This window comes from Cetorhinus maximus, chromosome 8, assembly GCF_964194155.1.
Source record: "Cetorhinus maximus chromosome 8, sCetMax3.hap1.1, whole genome shotgun sequence".
Taxonomy (NCBI): Eukaryota; Metazoa; Chordata; class Chondrichthyes; order Lamniformes; family Cetorhinidae; genus Cetorhinus; species Cetorhinus maximus.
In genome coordinates this window covers 57,949,123-57,965,800 of record NC_135886.1, presented here as the reverse complement: position 1 = coordinate 57,965,800, position 16,678 = coordinate 57,949,123, and the positions used below count along the sequence as shown (strand labels likewise).

Sequence of the window (16,678 nt, the reverse complement as noted above, 5' to 3'; positions counted from 1 at the left end):
GCCTTGGTGACTTATCAACTTTCAAGGATTTCAACCCTTCAAGTACTTCCTCTCTCTTTATGACTATCCCGTCTAATATCTCGCAGTGTTCCTCCTGGACTACTGTATCTACATCCTCCCTTTCCTTTGTAAACACGGAGACAAAATATTCATTCAAAACCCTGCCCACAGCCTCTGCATCTACACAAGTTTCCATCTTCATCTCTGATAGGTCCCACTTTTTCCTTAACTAACCTTTTAGCATTAATGTATTGGTAAAACATCTTTGGGTTATCTTTAACTTTACTTGCTAATCTTTTTTCATGCCCCCTCTTGGAATTTCTTATTTCCTTTTTTACTACGTCCCTGCACTTCCTATATTCGTCTAGGCTGTCTGCAGTGCTTAATTCTTTGTGCCTATCGTACGCTTTCTTTTTCTGTATGATCTTCCCCTGTATTCCTCCAGACAACCAGGGAGGTCTAGATTTGGCAGTGCCACTCTTATTTTTGTAGGGGACATGTCTACTTTGCACAATTAGGATCTCGCTTTTCAGTGCTTCCCACTGGTTTTCCACTGTTTTATCCTCCAGCAATGCTGTCCAGTTTACCTCAGCCAAGTCCCTTCTCATTTCTGCAAAATTTGCCTTCCCCCATTTCAAGACTTTTACTCCTGCCTTATCTCTGTCCTTTTCCATGGTAATGCTAAATCTAACTGAATTGTGATCACTGTCCCCGATATGGTCGCCAACTGTCACTTCACCCACTTGCCCTTCTTCGTTCCCCAAGACTAGGTCTAGAATTGCATCTCCTCTCGTTGGGTTTGTCACTAATTGGTTGAAAAAATTTTCCTGGACACACTGCATGAATTTTTCTCCCTCAGTGCCCCTTATATTGTTTGAATCCCAGTTGATATTAGGATAGTTGAAGTCTCCTACTATTATTGCCCTCTTGTTCTTACAAGCAGAAATGTGCCTACATATTTGTTCTTCTATCTCCCTTTCACTATTTGGGGGTCTGTAGTATACTCCCAGTAGTGTGACTGCCCCTTTTTTATTTCTAAACTCAATCCATAAAGCCTCATTTGCTGACCCATTTAGTATATCATCCCTTCTCACAACTGGAATTGATTCTTTAACCATTACCCCTCCTCCTTTTTTATCTCCTACTCAATCGTGTCTGAAGACTCTATAACCAGGGATATTTAGCTGCCAGTTTTGTCCCTCCTTTAGCCAGGTCTCCGTTATAGCAATGACATCCTGCTGCCATGTGTCTACCTGTGCCCTTAACTCATCTACCTTGTTTGTAATACTCCTTGCATTGAAGTAGAAACAGTTTAACCCAGTCAATTTCCCTTGCTGGACACTTTGTAAACTTTGCTTCTCCTGTAACTCCATGTCTATCACAACGTCCCTAGCTAATGTTCTATCTCCATTTTTCTGATCTGAATCTGACCTATCTGATCCTACTCCTGGGATCCCATCCCCCTGCCACACTAGTTTAAATACTCCCCAACAGAACTAGCAAAAGCCCCCGCAAGGACACTGGTTCCAGCTCTGCCTGGGTGCATCCCGTCCGGTTTGTACAGGTCCCACCTTCCCCAGAACTGGTCCCAGTGCCTCAAGAATCTGAATCCCTCCCGGCTACACCATCTCTCCAGCCACGTGTTCATTTGCTCTATCCTCTTATTCCTGCTCTCGCTAGCACGTGGAACTGGGAGTAATCCTGAGATTACTACATTTGAGGTCCTGCATTTTAATTTATCCCCTAACTCCCTGTACTGAGCTTGCAGGTCCTCATCCCTTAGTTTACCTATGTCGTTGGTACCAATGTGTACCACAACCACTGGCTGCTTACCTTCCCTTCCCAGAACATCCTGCAGCTGCTCCGTGACATCTCAGACCCTGGAACCAGTGAGGCAACATACCATCCTTGATTCACGTTTGCGGCCACAGAAGCATCTGTCTGTGCCCCTAACTATTGAATCCCCTATCACTATAGCCCTGCCACTTGTTTTCCTCCCGCCTCTCTGAGCAGCAGAGCCACCCATGGTGCCGTGAACTTGGCTGTTGCTGCTTTCCCCTGAGAGGCCGTCCCCCCCAACAGTATCCAAAGCGGTATATCTGTTAGAGAGGGGGGTGACCACAGGGGTCTCCTGCACTACTTTCCTGAGTGTTTTACTGTTCCTGATGGTCACTCATTCCCTTTCTGCCTGTGTAATCTTCACCTGCGGTATTACCACCTCACTAAACGTGCTATCCATGACTTGCTCAGCATCGCGGATGCTCCACAATGAGTCCACCCGCAGCTCCAGCTCTGAAATCCGGTTAGCTAGAAGCTGCATTTGGACACATGGTCAACAGGGACGCTGGAAGCGTCCCTCATTTCCTACATCCTGCAGGAGGAGCATGTCACGGGTCTGAGATCTCCTGCCATGACGTCCCTCTCGATTAAGCTAGTTACTCCCTTAAAAAATACGCTAGTTCGGGGCCTTATTTATGTTCGCTAGGAATCTTGTTTCTTGACTAATTATACTTGTATAGTACTACTCTATACTTTTTTTGTAGCTCCTACCTCAGTATTAAGCAATGAATAACTTTAATAGATTGAAAAAAAAACTCACCAGGATTTACTCACTAATCAGCTGCTTTTTTCTTAAATCCACTTTCCGAAGAGTATCCCTCACAGGTCTGGTGCACTCCTGAAGGTACTGCCTCTCCCTCTGTTTTTTTGGTTTGAGGAGGAGGGAGGGATGGAAATACTACAGCAATGTAATGTTTGGGGCTATTCCGTTCTTTGACAGTGGATCCTCCTCGATCCCTTTCTGAGTCGCGGTGTCTGCAGTGACTTCTCCATTTGCCAGATCTTTGCCCACTCACTTAACCTATGTCCCTTTGTAGCCTCCTTATGTCCTCTTCACAATTTACTTTCCACCCTTTCTTTGTGTTGTCCGCAAATTTAACCACCATTCCTTTGGTCCCTTCATCCAAGTCATTTATATAAATTGTAAAATGTTGAGGCCCCTACACTGATCCCTGTGGTACACCACTCATCACATCCTCCCAACCAGAAAAAGACCAATTTACGCCAACTCTCTGCTTCCTGTTAGCTAATGAATCTTCTATCCATGCCAATATTATATCCCCTACACCATGAGCTTTTATTTTCCACAAAACCTTTGATGTAGCACTTTATCAAATGCCTCCTGGAAATCTAAGTACAGTACACCCACCAGTTCCCCTTTATCCACAGCACATGTGACTCCTTCAAAGGACTCCAATACACTGATTAAACATGATTTCCCTTTCACAAAACCATGTTGACTCTGCCTGACTGCCTTGAATTTTTCTAAATGCCCTGCTATAACATCTTTAATAATTACTTCAAACATTTTCCCTATGACAGATGTTAGGCTAACTGGCCTGTAGTTTCCTGCTTTATGTCTCCCTCCCTTTTTGAATAAAGGAATTATGTTTGCTATTTTCCAATCTAATGGAACCTTCCCTGAATCTAGGAATTTTGGAACTTCTTTCAAGACCTTAGGGTGGAGTCCATCCAGACCTGGAGATTTGTCAGCCTGCAGCCCGAACAATTTGCTCAATACCACTTCCCTGGTGAATGTAATTTTCCCGACTTCCTTCCTTCCTTCCATTTCCTGATTTACAGTTATTTCCGTGATATTACATGTGTCTTCTATGGTGAAGACCGAAGCAAAATACCTGTTTAATTCAAATAAATAACAAAAACAAAAATAGCTGGAAAAACTCAGCAGGTCTGACAGCTTCTGTGGAGAGGAAAACAGTTAACGTTTCGAGTCCATATGACTCTTCATCAGAACCTGTTTAATTCATCTGCCATCTCCCTACAGAGCTAGAACAGTGTGTTCCACCGGATGGAGTTACACTGAGCTACAACAGTGTGTTACACTCAGTGGTGTAAGTGTGATCCAGAACAATGTTACACTGGAAGGTAAACACTAGTTGGTGTAACAGTGATATGTAGCCATGTGTTGCACTTGATTATGTAGTGTAGACGTAGAACAATGCATTACACAGGAACATGTAAGAATAATCTAGAGCAGTGTGTTACACTGAACGGTGCAAAATTGAACCAGAACAATGCGTTATAGTGAATGTTGTAACATGAAATGAAAACAATGTGCTGCACTAGATTGTGCAACCGTGTGCTAGAACAGTGAGTTACACTGGATGCTGTTACATTGAGCTAGAGCTGTGTGCTGTGGTAAAGCACAGACTTAGAACAGAGTGTTACATTGGATAGTGTGAGGTCGATCTAGAACAATGTGTTACATTGGAAGGTGGAGCACTAGATGGTGTCACACTGAGTTTGAACAGTGCATTACACTGGATGGTGTAACACTGAGCTAGACTAGTGTGTTACACTGGGCATTTCAACACAGAGATAGAACAGTGTATTACACTGGATCGTGTAACACAACAGCATATTACTGCATTACACTGAGAGGTAAATACTAGTTGGTGTGACAGTGATACATAAGTGTGTTGTACTTGATTTTGTAGTGCATACCTAGAACAGTGCATTACACAGGAATGTGTCAGAATGATCTAGAGCAGTGTGTTACACTGAATGGTGCAAAACTGAATTGGAATAAGATATTACACTGGATATTGTTATACTGAGCTACAAGAATGTATTACACCGGATAGTGTAACATTGGGCTAGAGCAGGGTATTACACTGGGTGGTGTAACAATGAGCTGGAACAGTGTATTACAATGGAAGGAATAACATTCAGCTAGAACAGTCTTTTACACTGGATATTATTGCAATCAGCTAGAACAGTGTTTCACTGGCTGGCATTACACTGAGCTACAAAAGTGTATGACATTGGATGGTGTAACACTAAGTTAGAACAGAGTATTACACTAGGTAGTGTAACACTGAGCTAGAACAGCATGTTCCCCTGGATGTAACACTGCTCTCGAGCGGTGCATTTGCCCTGGGTGTAACACTGATCTTGAACACTGAATTGCACTGGAAGATGTAACACTGAGCTAGAACAGCATATTACACTAGCTAATGTGACACTGAGCTAGAACAGTGTATTGCACTGGAGGGTTTAACACTGAGCTAGAATGGTATATTACACGAGATGTAACACTGATCTAGAGCAGTATATTAATGCTGGATGTAACACTGGATGGTGTAACACTGAGCTAAAACAGTGTATTGCACTGGATGGTGCAATACAGAGCTAGAACAGTGTATCACACAAGATGGTGTAACACAGAGCTAGAACAGTGTACTATACTGGATGGTGTTATACTGAGCTGGAACCATGTGTTACACTAGATGGTGTTAAACTGAGCTAGGTCAATGTATTACATTGGATGGTGTTACACTGAGCTAGGACAGCGCATTGCACTGGATGGTATGATACTGAGCTAGAACAGTGTACTGCACTGGATGGTGTTACACTGAGCTAGAGCAGTGCATTACACTGTTAAAACTGAGCTAGAACAGTGTGTTACACTGCATGGTGTAACACTGAGCTAGAACAGTGTACTACACTGGATGGAGTTACATCTGAAAAAGAACAGTGTATTGCAATGGATGGTGGCAGTTAGAGAAGGAAATTCATATGACAAGCCAACCTTTTGCATGTTTCAAGCACATGTTTTCTCAGCAGAGCTGAGGACAAGCAGCTGAAAAGCGGAGGCAGAAGACCCAAGTGGGATCTCTCCTGTCTCCCTCTCTCTAATACACCTAGTAAGCTTTGAGCCCTGTTTGCTGACTCTGACCATCCAGGGATGCTCCTACTGCCAAGAGAGACTCCTTAGAAAAAATTGAGCCCAGCACTACTGTCTCCAGAAGAACAACCAAAGAAGCCGGCTACACCTTTAAACCGGAAGAATCAGGACCATCAAAGGAAAGTCTGAGGCCAGCCGAGTCGCCTACCTACAGACAATATATTCCTTTTTACTTTGTTATTGACTCAAATTTGGCCAAATTGTCCTTCCCCACTCTGTAATATGTATTTGTGTGTTTGTGAACACCGAGTATATTTGTGTGTGTATATATGTGTGCGTGTGCAAGTTAGAGCATATTTTATTATTTTTGATCAACTTAAGCATAATAAAGTTAACCTCTTCTTTGTTAAACTCAAGAAAACCGGTTTGATTGGTTGTTTTATGACCAGAGCACATGAACAGTTAAGTATTTATTGAATTAGCAAGTATATCCTTTTCAAACAAAAACAACTGTTGCGGTCAAATGAGAGGGAAAGGAAGGGATCGATACAGCCCCTTCTCATCTGATCGAAACACCCCCTTCTGTGCATGTCTTACCCTATGATTCCATGATTCTGAGCATGAAAAGGATGGGGGAGCTAGAGATTCCATCCTACTTACTGAATTCCAAAGGAGATGAGAGAGACACTGACCACCAACAAGTCCAGGATATTGAAATAATTCCGACAAAAGGAGCCTTTGTGTAGGAAAGCACCATAAGCTGTCATCTATGAAGAATGAGAGAGAGAGAGAACAAGGGTGTGAGCGACAGGGAGAGTGTGAGAAATGATGTTTGAGATAGAGAGAAAAAGGTACGGGGGAGGAAGACATATGGGTTACTGAGAGAGAAAACGAGAAATAGTTAGCAAGGTAAGTAATATATTCAAGAATTTTTGATTATTTTTAAAACTCTAGTCATAGATTCCTGGAAGCTAACAGCACAAAAGAAAGCCATTCTGTCCATCATGCCTGTGTGATCCTTCAAAATAGCAGTCCTGCTTTGACCCACATCACCGCTTTTTGTCCGTATTCCTGTAAGTTGCCCATTCTCAAGTGCCTGTTCAACTCTCCTTTCAAATGATTTGTGGTCTCAGTGTCCAGCAGCTTTTCAGTTAGAGTACTCCAACTCTCCTCATTATGCCTCTCGATCTTTTTCCAATGTATTTGAATCACTGAACTTTAGTTATTGACACACTTGTCAGGGAGTAAATAGTGAAAAGACTAAAACACATCCTCGTCTTGAAAACATTCCCAATCCCTTCCCATCATCTCTCCACCCCCAACCCCTCCTCAACATTGCCATAGTCCCTCCTCTGCATCTTCCCACACCCACCACCTCCTCAGCATCTCCATAGTCCCTCCCTCCCCACCGTCTGCCCAGCCCCACCTGACCATCACCACTGTGTCACCCTCAACATCTCCTCCAACTTCTTCTTCTCCTTCCAACAATCTTGGTCAGCAAGAGAATTGAGAGATAGTATAAAACTAAAAGAAAGAGTTATAGAAAAGCAAAAAACAGCAGAGATCCTGTCGACTGGGAGATATAAAGAACAGCAAAAGGATACATAGAAAGTGCAAAGAGCCTCAAAAACATTGAGGAAAAGCTCATGAGGAATATCAAGGACAAGACTGAAGAATTTTACAAGCATATTCATAGAATCATACAGCACAGGAGACCATTCGCCTCATCATGCCTGTCCCAGCTCTTTGGTTGAGCTATCCAATTACTGTAATCCCATTCCCTGCTCTTATCCCATTGTCCTGTATATTTTCTCCCTTAAAGTATTTATCCAATTCCCTTTTGAAAACTTGTTCACTTAAAAATTGTAAAATTATCAATTTCACCCCATTATTTAAGGGTGAGAGAGAGAAAATAAGAAACTCCAGCCTAGCCTAATGCGTGTTGTAAAGAAGTTACATGAACCTGTTGTTTGGGACTGAGTGAGTAAGCATTTGGACAAATATAAAGTGATCAGAGGGAGCCAGCATGGATTTGTAAAGGGTAGGTCATGTCTAACAAACCCAAGTGAGTTTTCTAAGGAGATAAGGAAGTGACTATGGATGCTATTTACGAACATCAAACCAAAATGTGATTAAGAGGGTCAATAAAACACCCCACCCCACGGTGCCCACCAAGCATGGAAGGCCTCGATGGTGCCGGCAGACACCGCATGCTCCCTCTCCAGGGACACCCAGCCACGAATGCAGTTGCGGAAGAGGGGCAGACAGTCCCTCGATCGCCCGCTGCCTGGACCTGTTAATGGCCAACTTGGCCAGGCCCAGGAGCAGGCTCATGAGGAGGTCAATGGATGCTATTTAGAGGAACTTACACAAGGCATTCAACAAAAAAGAAAACCATATTTATATAGCGCCTTTAACAGAATGAAACATCCCAAGGTGCTTCACAGGAGCATTATAAAACAAAATATGACACTGAGCCACACAATGAGATATTAGGTTAGGTGCGCAAAAGCTTTTTTAAAATTCTTTCATGGGATGTGAAGGTCACTAGCAAAGCTAGCATTTGTTGCCCATTCCTAATTGGCCTCGAGAAGTTTGGTCAAAGAGTTTTAAGGAGTGTCTTAAAGGAGGAAAAAAGAGATGGAGAGGTGTAGGAAGGGAATTCAGAGCTTGGGGCCTAGGCAACTGAAGGCACATCCCCCAATGGCAGAGCAATTATAATTGGGAGCACAGAAGAGGCCAGAATTAGATGAGCGCAGATATCTCAGAGGGTTGTGGGGTTGAAGGAGATTACAGAGATAGGGAGGGGTGAGGTCATGCAGTGATTTGTAAACAAGGATAAAAATCTTAAAATCAAGGCTGGGAACCAATGTAAGTCATTGAGCACAGGGGTGATAGGGGGCAGGATTTGCTGAGATTCAAGATATGGGCAACAGTATTTTGGATGATTTCAAGTTTATGGAAGGTATGATGCGGGAGACCAGCCAGGAGTGCACTGAAGTAGTCAAATCTAGGGAAAACAAAGTTTTGGATGAGGGTTTCAGCACCAGGTGAGCTGAGACTGAGACAAAGTCAAGTGATGTTACAGAGGTGGAAATAGGCAGTCTTAGCAATGGTGTGACTATGAGGTCAGAAGCTCATCACAGAATCAAAGTGGCACCAAGGTTGTAAACAGGCTGCCTTAATCTCAGAACTGTTGCCCGGGAGAGAGATGAAAACAGTAGCTAGGAATAAAGTTTGGAACAGGGACCAAAAATAATGGCTTCAGTCTTCCCAATATTTAACTGGAGGAAATTTCTGCTCATTCAGTACTAGATTTCAGATAAGCAGTCAGATAATTTAATAACAGTGGAGGACTCAAGAGAGATGATGGTGAGGTAGAGCTAGGCATTGTCAGCATACAGGTGAAAACTAATGCTGTGCCTTCGGATAATGTCACAAATAGGCAGAATGTAGATGAGAAATAGGAGGGATCCAAGGATAGATCCTGGGGGAACACCAGAGGGAACAGTGTGGAAGCAGGAAGAGAAGCCATTGCAAGTGATTCTCTGGTTATGATTAGATAGATGAGAACAGAACCAGGTTTGAACATTCCCACCCAGCAAGACAACAGTGGAGAGCAGTTAGAAGGTGGATGGCGTGGACAACCATGTCAAAGACTGTCGACAGGTCAAGAAGGATGAGGGGGAAAGTTTACCTTTGTCACAGTAACAAAGGGTGTCATTTGTGACTTTGATAAGAGTTATTTCAGTACTTTGGTAGGGGTGGAAATGTGAAAGGAAAAATTCAACATGGAGTCCTGGGATAGTTGGGAATGAATTTGGAAGGCAACAACACGTTCAAAGCCTTCAGAGATGAAAGAAGGTTGGAGATGGGATGGTGGTTTGCGAGGACAGAGAGGTCAGAGTTGTTCTTTTGAGAAGAGGGGTGAAAACAGCAGGTCGGAAGGGATGACAACACCTGAACAGAGAGAACTATTAAGATTATCAGCTAACATGGGGGTCAGGAAGGAAAGCTCTATGGAAGGAAAGTTTAGTGGGAAGAGGATTGAGGGAGCAGAAGGTGCATCTCACAGACGAGACTGTGGACAAAATTCAAAAGGTTCCAGACAAGAGAATGTTAATAAAGATGGGGGTAGATGGAATTGGAAGCAATGTATTGCCTTGGTGGGCGTGGCCACAGACAGCAGTGGGCGTGGCTACAGAGAGGTGGTGTAGTTACAGATGGATGCAGCCGTGGTTATAGGGAGGCGGGTATGGTTACGGAGTGGCAGGTGTGGCTACAGGCAGTGGCGGATGTGGTTACAGGCAGTGGCGGGTGTGGTTACAGGCAGTGGCAGGTGTGGTTACAGGCAGCGGCAGGTGTGATTACAAATGGATGCAGCTGTGGTTATAGACAGAGGCAGGTCCATCACCAAGATTGGCTCACTATCACCATTACTGACCAAACGGGCCAAGTCCTAAAGGACATAGCTGCTAGACTGGGTCTGTGGAAGGTGGTGAGAGAAAAAACCTACTTGACCTTGTGTGGCACTACCACTGTGCTAAATGGGATAGATTTTGAACAGATTTGGCAACTCAAAACTGGGCATCCATGAGGCAGCAGCAGAATTGTACTCAACTACAATCTGTAACCTCATGGCCCGGCATATCCCACACTCTCCCATTACCATCAAACCAGGAATTCAAACCTGGTTCAATGAAGAGTGCAGGAGGGCATGCCAGGAGCAGCACCAGGCATACCTAAAAATGAGGTGTCAACCTGGTGAAGCTACAACATAGGACTGCTTGCATGCCAAACAGCGAAAGCAGCAAGTGATAGACAGAGCTAAGCAATCCCACAATCAACGGATCAGATCTAAGCTCTGCAGTCCTGCCACATCCAGTTGTAAATGGTGATGGGCAATTAAACAACTCACTGGAGGAGGCCCCACAAATATCCCCATCCTCAGTGATGTAGAAGCCCAGCACATCAGTGCAAAAGACAAGGCTGAAGTATTTGCAAACAGAAGTGTCGAGTGGATGATTCATCTCGGCCTCCTCCTAAGGTCCCCAACATCACAGGTGTCAGTCTTCAATCAATTCATTTCACTCCACGTGATACGAGTAGACAAATTAGGAGCAGGAGTAGGCCACTCGGCCCCTCAAGCCTGCTCCACCATTCAATAAGATCATGCCTGATCTGACAGAAGCTTCAACCTCTAATTCCTGCCTACCTACAATAACCTTTCACTGTCTTGTTAATCAAGAATCTATTTACCTCTGCTTTAAAAATGTTCAAAGACTCAGCTTCTATCGCCTTTTGAAGAAGAGAGTTCCAAAGACTCACAACCCTCAGAGAGAAAAAAATTCTTCTCGTTCCTGTCTTAAATGAGCGACGCCTTTTTTTAAACAGTGACTAGATTCTCCCACAAGAAACATCCTCTCACATCCACACTGTCAAGTCCCTTCAGGATCTTAAAAGTTTCTATCAAGTTGCTTCCTTATCTAAATTCCAATGGATACAGTGTCCAACCTTTCCTCATAAGACATTCCTGGTATTAGTTTAATAAACCTTCTCTGCTTCCAATGCATTAATATCTTTCTTTAAATAACAAATACTCCAGATATTTCTTTTTATTCATTCATGGGATGTGGGCATTGCTGGCTAGGCCAGCATTTATTGCCCATCCCTAATTATCCTTGTTCAGAGGGCATATTTTAAGAGTCAACCACATTGCTGTGGTCTGGAGGTGTGGGTCACATGAAGACCAGGCCAGGTTAGGACTTCCCTAAAGGATACCAGTGAACCAGATGGGTTTTTTGACAATGAGGTCATCATCAGACATTTAATTCCAAATTTTTAATGAATTGAAATTTCACCATCTGGCATGGTAGGATTTGAACCCAGGTCCCTAGAGCATTTCCCTGGATCTCTGGAAAACTCGTCTAGTGACAATGCTACTATGCCACTGGTGGTCTCACCAGTGCCCTGTACAACTGAAGCATATAACCTCCCTACTTTTGTATTCAATTCAATAAATGATAACATTCTATTAGCTTTCCTAATTACTTGTTGTACTTGCATACTAGCCTTTTGTGATTCATGCACTAGGACACCCAGATCCCTTTGAATCTCAGAGCTCTGTAATCTCTCACTATTTAGAGAATAAACTTCTTTTTTATTCCTCCTGCCAAAATGAATAATTTCACATTTTTTGACCACATTCTACTCCATTTGCCAGATCTTTGCCAACTCACTTAACCTATGTCCCTTTGTAGCCTCCTTATGTCCTCTTCACAATTTACTTTCCTACCTATCTTTGTGTTGTCTGCAAATTTAGCAACCATTCCTTCATCCAAGCCATTTATATCAATTGTAAAAAGTTGAGGCCCCAGCACTGATACCTGTGGCACACTTGTCACATCCTGCCAACCAGAAAAATACCCATTTATACCAACTTTCTGTTTTCTGTGAGCTACTCAATCTTCTATCCATGCCAATATATGATATCAAGGAACGGCTGAAGGCACTGGATACTGCAAAGGTTCTAGGACCTTAAAATATTCCAGCAATAATACTGAAGACATGTGCTCCAGAACTAGCTGCCCCCTTAGCCAAGCTGTTACAGCTACCACAGCGGGTTATCCACCCAGCAACCTAGAAAATTGCCCAGGTATGTCCTGTGCACAAAAAGCAGGACAAATCCAACCCAGCCAATTACCACCCCATCAGTCTACTCTCGATCAGTGATAGTAGGGGTCATTAACAGTGCTATTAAGTGGCACTCAGAAATAACCTGCTCACTGACACTTAGTTTGGGTTCCACCAAGGTCACTCAGCTCCTGACCTCATTACAGCCTTGGTTCAAACATGGACAAAAGAGCTGAACTTCAGAGGTGAGGTGAGAGTGACTGCCTTTGACATCAAGGCAGCATTTCATAGAGTGTGGCATCAAGGAGCCCTAGCAAAATTGGAGCCAATGGGAATCGGGGAAAACTCTCCACTGGTTGGAGTCATACCTAGCACAAAGGAAGATGGTTGTGGTTGTTGGAGGTCAATCACCTTAGCTCCAGGACATCATTGCAGGAGTTCCTCAGCGTAGTGTCCTAGGCCCAACCATCTTCAGCTGCTTCATCAATGACAGAAGTGAAGATGTTCACTGACAACTGCACAATGTTCAGCATCATTCACGACTCAATCACAGAATTGCTGGTCTTCACAGTGCAGAAGGAGGCCATTCGGCCCATCAAATTTGCACTGGTTCTTTGAAAGAACATTCTAATGCCACTCCCCTGCGTTATCCCCATAACCTTGCACATTCTTTCTTTTCAGGTAGCAATCCAATTCCCTTTTGAATACCTCAATCAAAACTGCCTCCACCACACTCTCAGGAAGTTTGTTCTAGACTCCAACCACCCTCTGGGTGAAAATTTTTTTCCTCACATCACTTTTACTCCTTTTACCAATTAATTTGAATCTGTGCCCTCTGGTTCTTGGTGCTCTCTTGAGTGGGAACAGTTGTTCACTATTTACCCTGTCCGTACACCTCAGGATCTTGAATACCTCTATCAAATCTCCTCTCGGCCTTCTTTTCTCCAAGGAGAACAGTCCCAACCTCTCCAATCTATCCTCATAACTACAGGTTTTTATCCCTGGATACTGAAGCATTCAAAGCCCATATGCAGCAAGACCTGGACGACATACGGCTTGGGCTGACAAGTGGCAAGTAACATTCGCATCACACAAGTGCCAGGCAATGACCATCACCAACAAGGGAGAATTTAACCATCACCCTGTGGCTTTCAATGGCGTTACCATCACTAAATCCCCCACTATCAACATCCTGGGGGTTACCATTGACCAGAAACTGAACTGGACTAGCCATATAAATACTGTGGCTACAAGAGCAGGTCAGAGGTTAAGAATCCTGCGATGAGTAACTCACCTCCTGACTCCCCAAAGCCTATTACCATCTACAAGGCACAAGTCAGGAGTATGATGGAATACCCCCCTACTTGCCTGGATGCGTGCAGCTCCAACAACACTCGGGAAGCTTGACACCATCCAGGGCAAATCAGCCCGCTTGATTGGCACATTCACAAACATTCATTCCCTACACCACTGATGCACAGTAGCAGCAGTGTGTACCATCTACAAGATGCATTGCAGGAATTCACCAGGGTTCCTCCCACAGCACCTTCCAAACCCACGACCACCACCATCTAGAAGGACAAGGGCAGCAGACACATGGGAGCCCCACCACCTGGAAGTTCTCCTCCAAGCCACTCACCATCCTGACTTGGAAATATATTGCCTTTCCTTCAATGTCGTTGGGTCAAAATCCTGGAACTCCCTCCCTAACAGCACTGTGGATGTGCCTACACCACAGTGACTGCAGCGGTTCAAGAAGGCAGCTCACCACCATCTTCTCAAAGCAAATAAAGATGAGCAATAAACATACTGGCCTAGCTAGTGACACCCTGTCCCGTGAAAGATTAAAAAATGGACGGAGGGGTATGGTTTTAGGCGGATGTGGTTATAGACAGAGGCGGGTGTGGTTGTAGACGGAGGCTGGCATAGTTATAGGCAGAGAGGTGTGCTTATAGATGGGGGAGGGTGTAGTTTCTGATGCAGATGGGTATTATTACAGATGTAGGCAGGTGTGATTTTTGTCCCTTTCAGTTAAAGGAGAGTTCATCAACTCAGACAGCAGGCTTTTAGGAGAGGCTGCCAACTTCAGGTAAGAATACCAGGGTTTTATGGATCTAAATTTCGTGAATATATCTGCTCTCATTTTTATTATGTTAGAAACCTCTCCTATACATATATATTATACATATGTGTGTGTGTGTGTGTGTGTGTGTGAGCGAGAGAGAGAGGGACTGTATGTATGTGTGCGTGTGTGGGAGAAGGGTGCCTGTGTGTGTCTGAGAGTATGTTTGAAAGTGTGTGCATCTGTGTGTGCGTGCATGTGAGAGTGTGTGTCTGAGAGTGTGTGAGGATGTATGTGTGTGTGTGTGTGTGTGTGTGTGTGTGAGCTGTGTGAGAGAATGAATGTGTTTGAGAGAGTTTGTGTGTCTGAGAGTGTGTTTGAAAGTGTGTGTGTGCCTATGTGTGCATGAGAGTGTGTGAGAGTGAGGTGTGTGAGAGAATGAGTGTGTATGTGTGCGTGAGGTGTGTGAGAGAATGAGTGTCTGAGAGTGTGCGCATGTGTACCTGTGCATGTGTGTGTACCGGGCCGGCTGACGTGTCCAACATTTTTTTTGAAAAATTATTTTGAACAAATTGATTGGTTTAAATTCTAATCTTTTAATTGGCAAATCTTGCGAAGTGCTCATAGTTAGAGCTCAACATTGTCCTTTAATGAACAGTAAAATTTCAGCAACTCACAAAATATGTGTGCATAACGCAATGTCAATATGTGACATAGGATGTGTGATCAAATCTGAGGCTTTTTGATATATTATCAGTGAAGTCATCCCATGGCATTGTTCGTCCAAGTTTAATAATAAGTTGTGTTCTAGAGTGCGATACCATGTCAGCCTTCATGTCATATTTTGATAGTGAAGTGTTACTCTGCCTCTTTAAAGCCATCTAGTTAATTGTTCAGTAACAGAACCTCAGGTGATTCAGAGTATAATTGTTGTTTAGTCATACAATTTTCAAAACTGGAATCCAAATCGTTAGGTCATTGAGTGCTTAATTGTTGTTTGGGCAGGAACTTTACAAATTGATCATTTCAGGCTGTAGCTTATTAGTATTCAGCTTTTTCTGATGGCTTGCATCTCGTGGATCTCCCATCACTTTGCTTTAAAAGAATCATGTATTATTCTGCTGCTCAAATATTACCATCTCCCTTTAAAGCCACAAAGTCCAACTGTTAAATAAATGCTTGGACAGGTCATTCTGACTTTAATTGCTTTTCAGGCTGCAGGTCGGGACTATACCTTAGTTTTTTTTAAAGATGAGCTCTTAGGTTGGAAACTATCTAACTCTGAATTTTCTTTTTCTGAAGGGTTTCTATGTATATTCTAAATGACTGCCCTTGATTCTTAATCCTTTATAACAAATTATAAACAGAAGTTGACTGACAGCTGAATGTATGAACAGGGAACATGCATTAGTCAAAGTATATTCATTCGTTCACTAGAAAGATAGAGATGGATTTAGAATAATAGGTAGGGAAACAGACATAGACAGACAGGACCAATAGAAAGATATAGATAGATTGATATAGAATAGCTTGAGATCAATAGGTAGAGGAATAGAGGCAGACACAGAGTGAGGCAGGAAGGCACAGAGCGAGGCAGGCAGGCAAAGAGCGAGGCAGGCAGGCACAGAGCGAGGGAAGCAGCGAGGGAGACGGGTAGAAAGAGGCCGGCAGCGAGGGAGGCAGGCAGGCACAGAGGGAGGCCGGCAGAGAGGGAGAGTGATAATCCATTAATTAAGGCATTACCTTCAGAATAATCTCCATGGTGAAGATAGCTGTAAAAGCAATGTCGAAATAGGCAAGGATCTGGAAAGTAAACGCAAAGAGCATCTATTGGAGGACTATCCAGGAAATTGGTCAATAAATGTGAAAGCCTTGAAAATAAAAGGTAGGTCGTACAATACCATGTACAATGACAGCTTTTCAGAGACAAGGGTGGCTCTTCTGGCATAGAGTAAGATTCTCACCTGGTTCCGAAAAGAATCTGCTCGAATGGGGTCTTCTGCAGCCAGTGAGATACTACTCAGCAAGATAAAGAGAAGGATGAAGTTTGTGAAGGTGGTGGCATTTATGGTTCTGTGGCACAACTTGCGTAATCTAGAAGAGACATAATAAAAGGCAATCTGTCAACAAGGGGCAGGTCTGTGAGGCTAAGAGGGTTATTGCTGTGGAGAGGAAGAACAGCTTCAGAACAGCAAAGAGAAAAGTTGTTGTAGCTTTTCAACTTTGAAGATGTTAAGTAGAACAGAACGCTGTTGTTCTGGGTCGCAACTACTTAC

General features: G+C 43.5%; 1 protein-coding gene across 1 annotated transcript in view; it reads right to left on the bottom strand.

Annotated features, from left to right (window-relative positions):
• The window catches only part of LOC144683184 (voltage-dependent L-type calcium channel subunit alpha-1S-like), a 258,879-nt gene that overhangs the window by 155,576 nt on the left and 86,625 nt on the right, over window positions 1–16,678 (bottom strand). The window contains exons 14-16 of the mRNA XM_078546145.1: window positions 16,367–16,496; window positions 16,146–16,205; window positions 6,368–6,474 (exon numbers count right to left, since the gene is read on the bottom strand). Of these exons, the coding sequence (XP_078402271.1) occupies window positions 6,368–6,474; window positions 16,146–16,205; window positions 16,367–16,496 (297 nt within the window). The remainder of the gene's footprint in view (window positions 1–6,367; window positions 6,475–16,145; window positions 16,206–16,366; window positions 16,497–16,678) is intronic.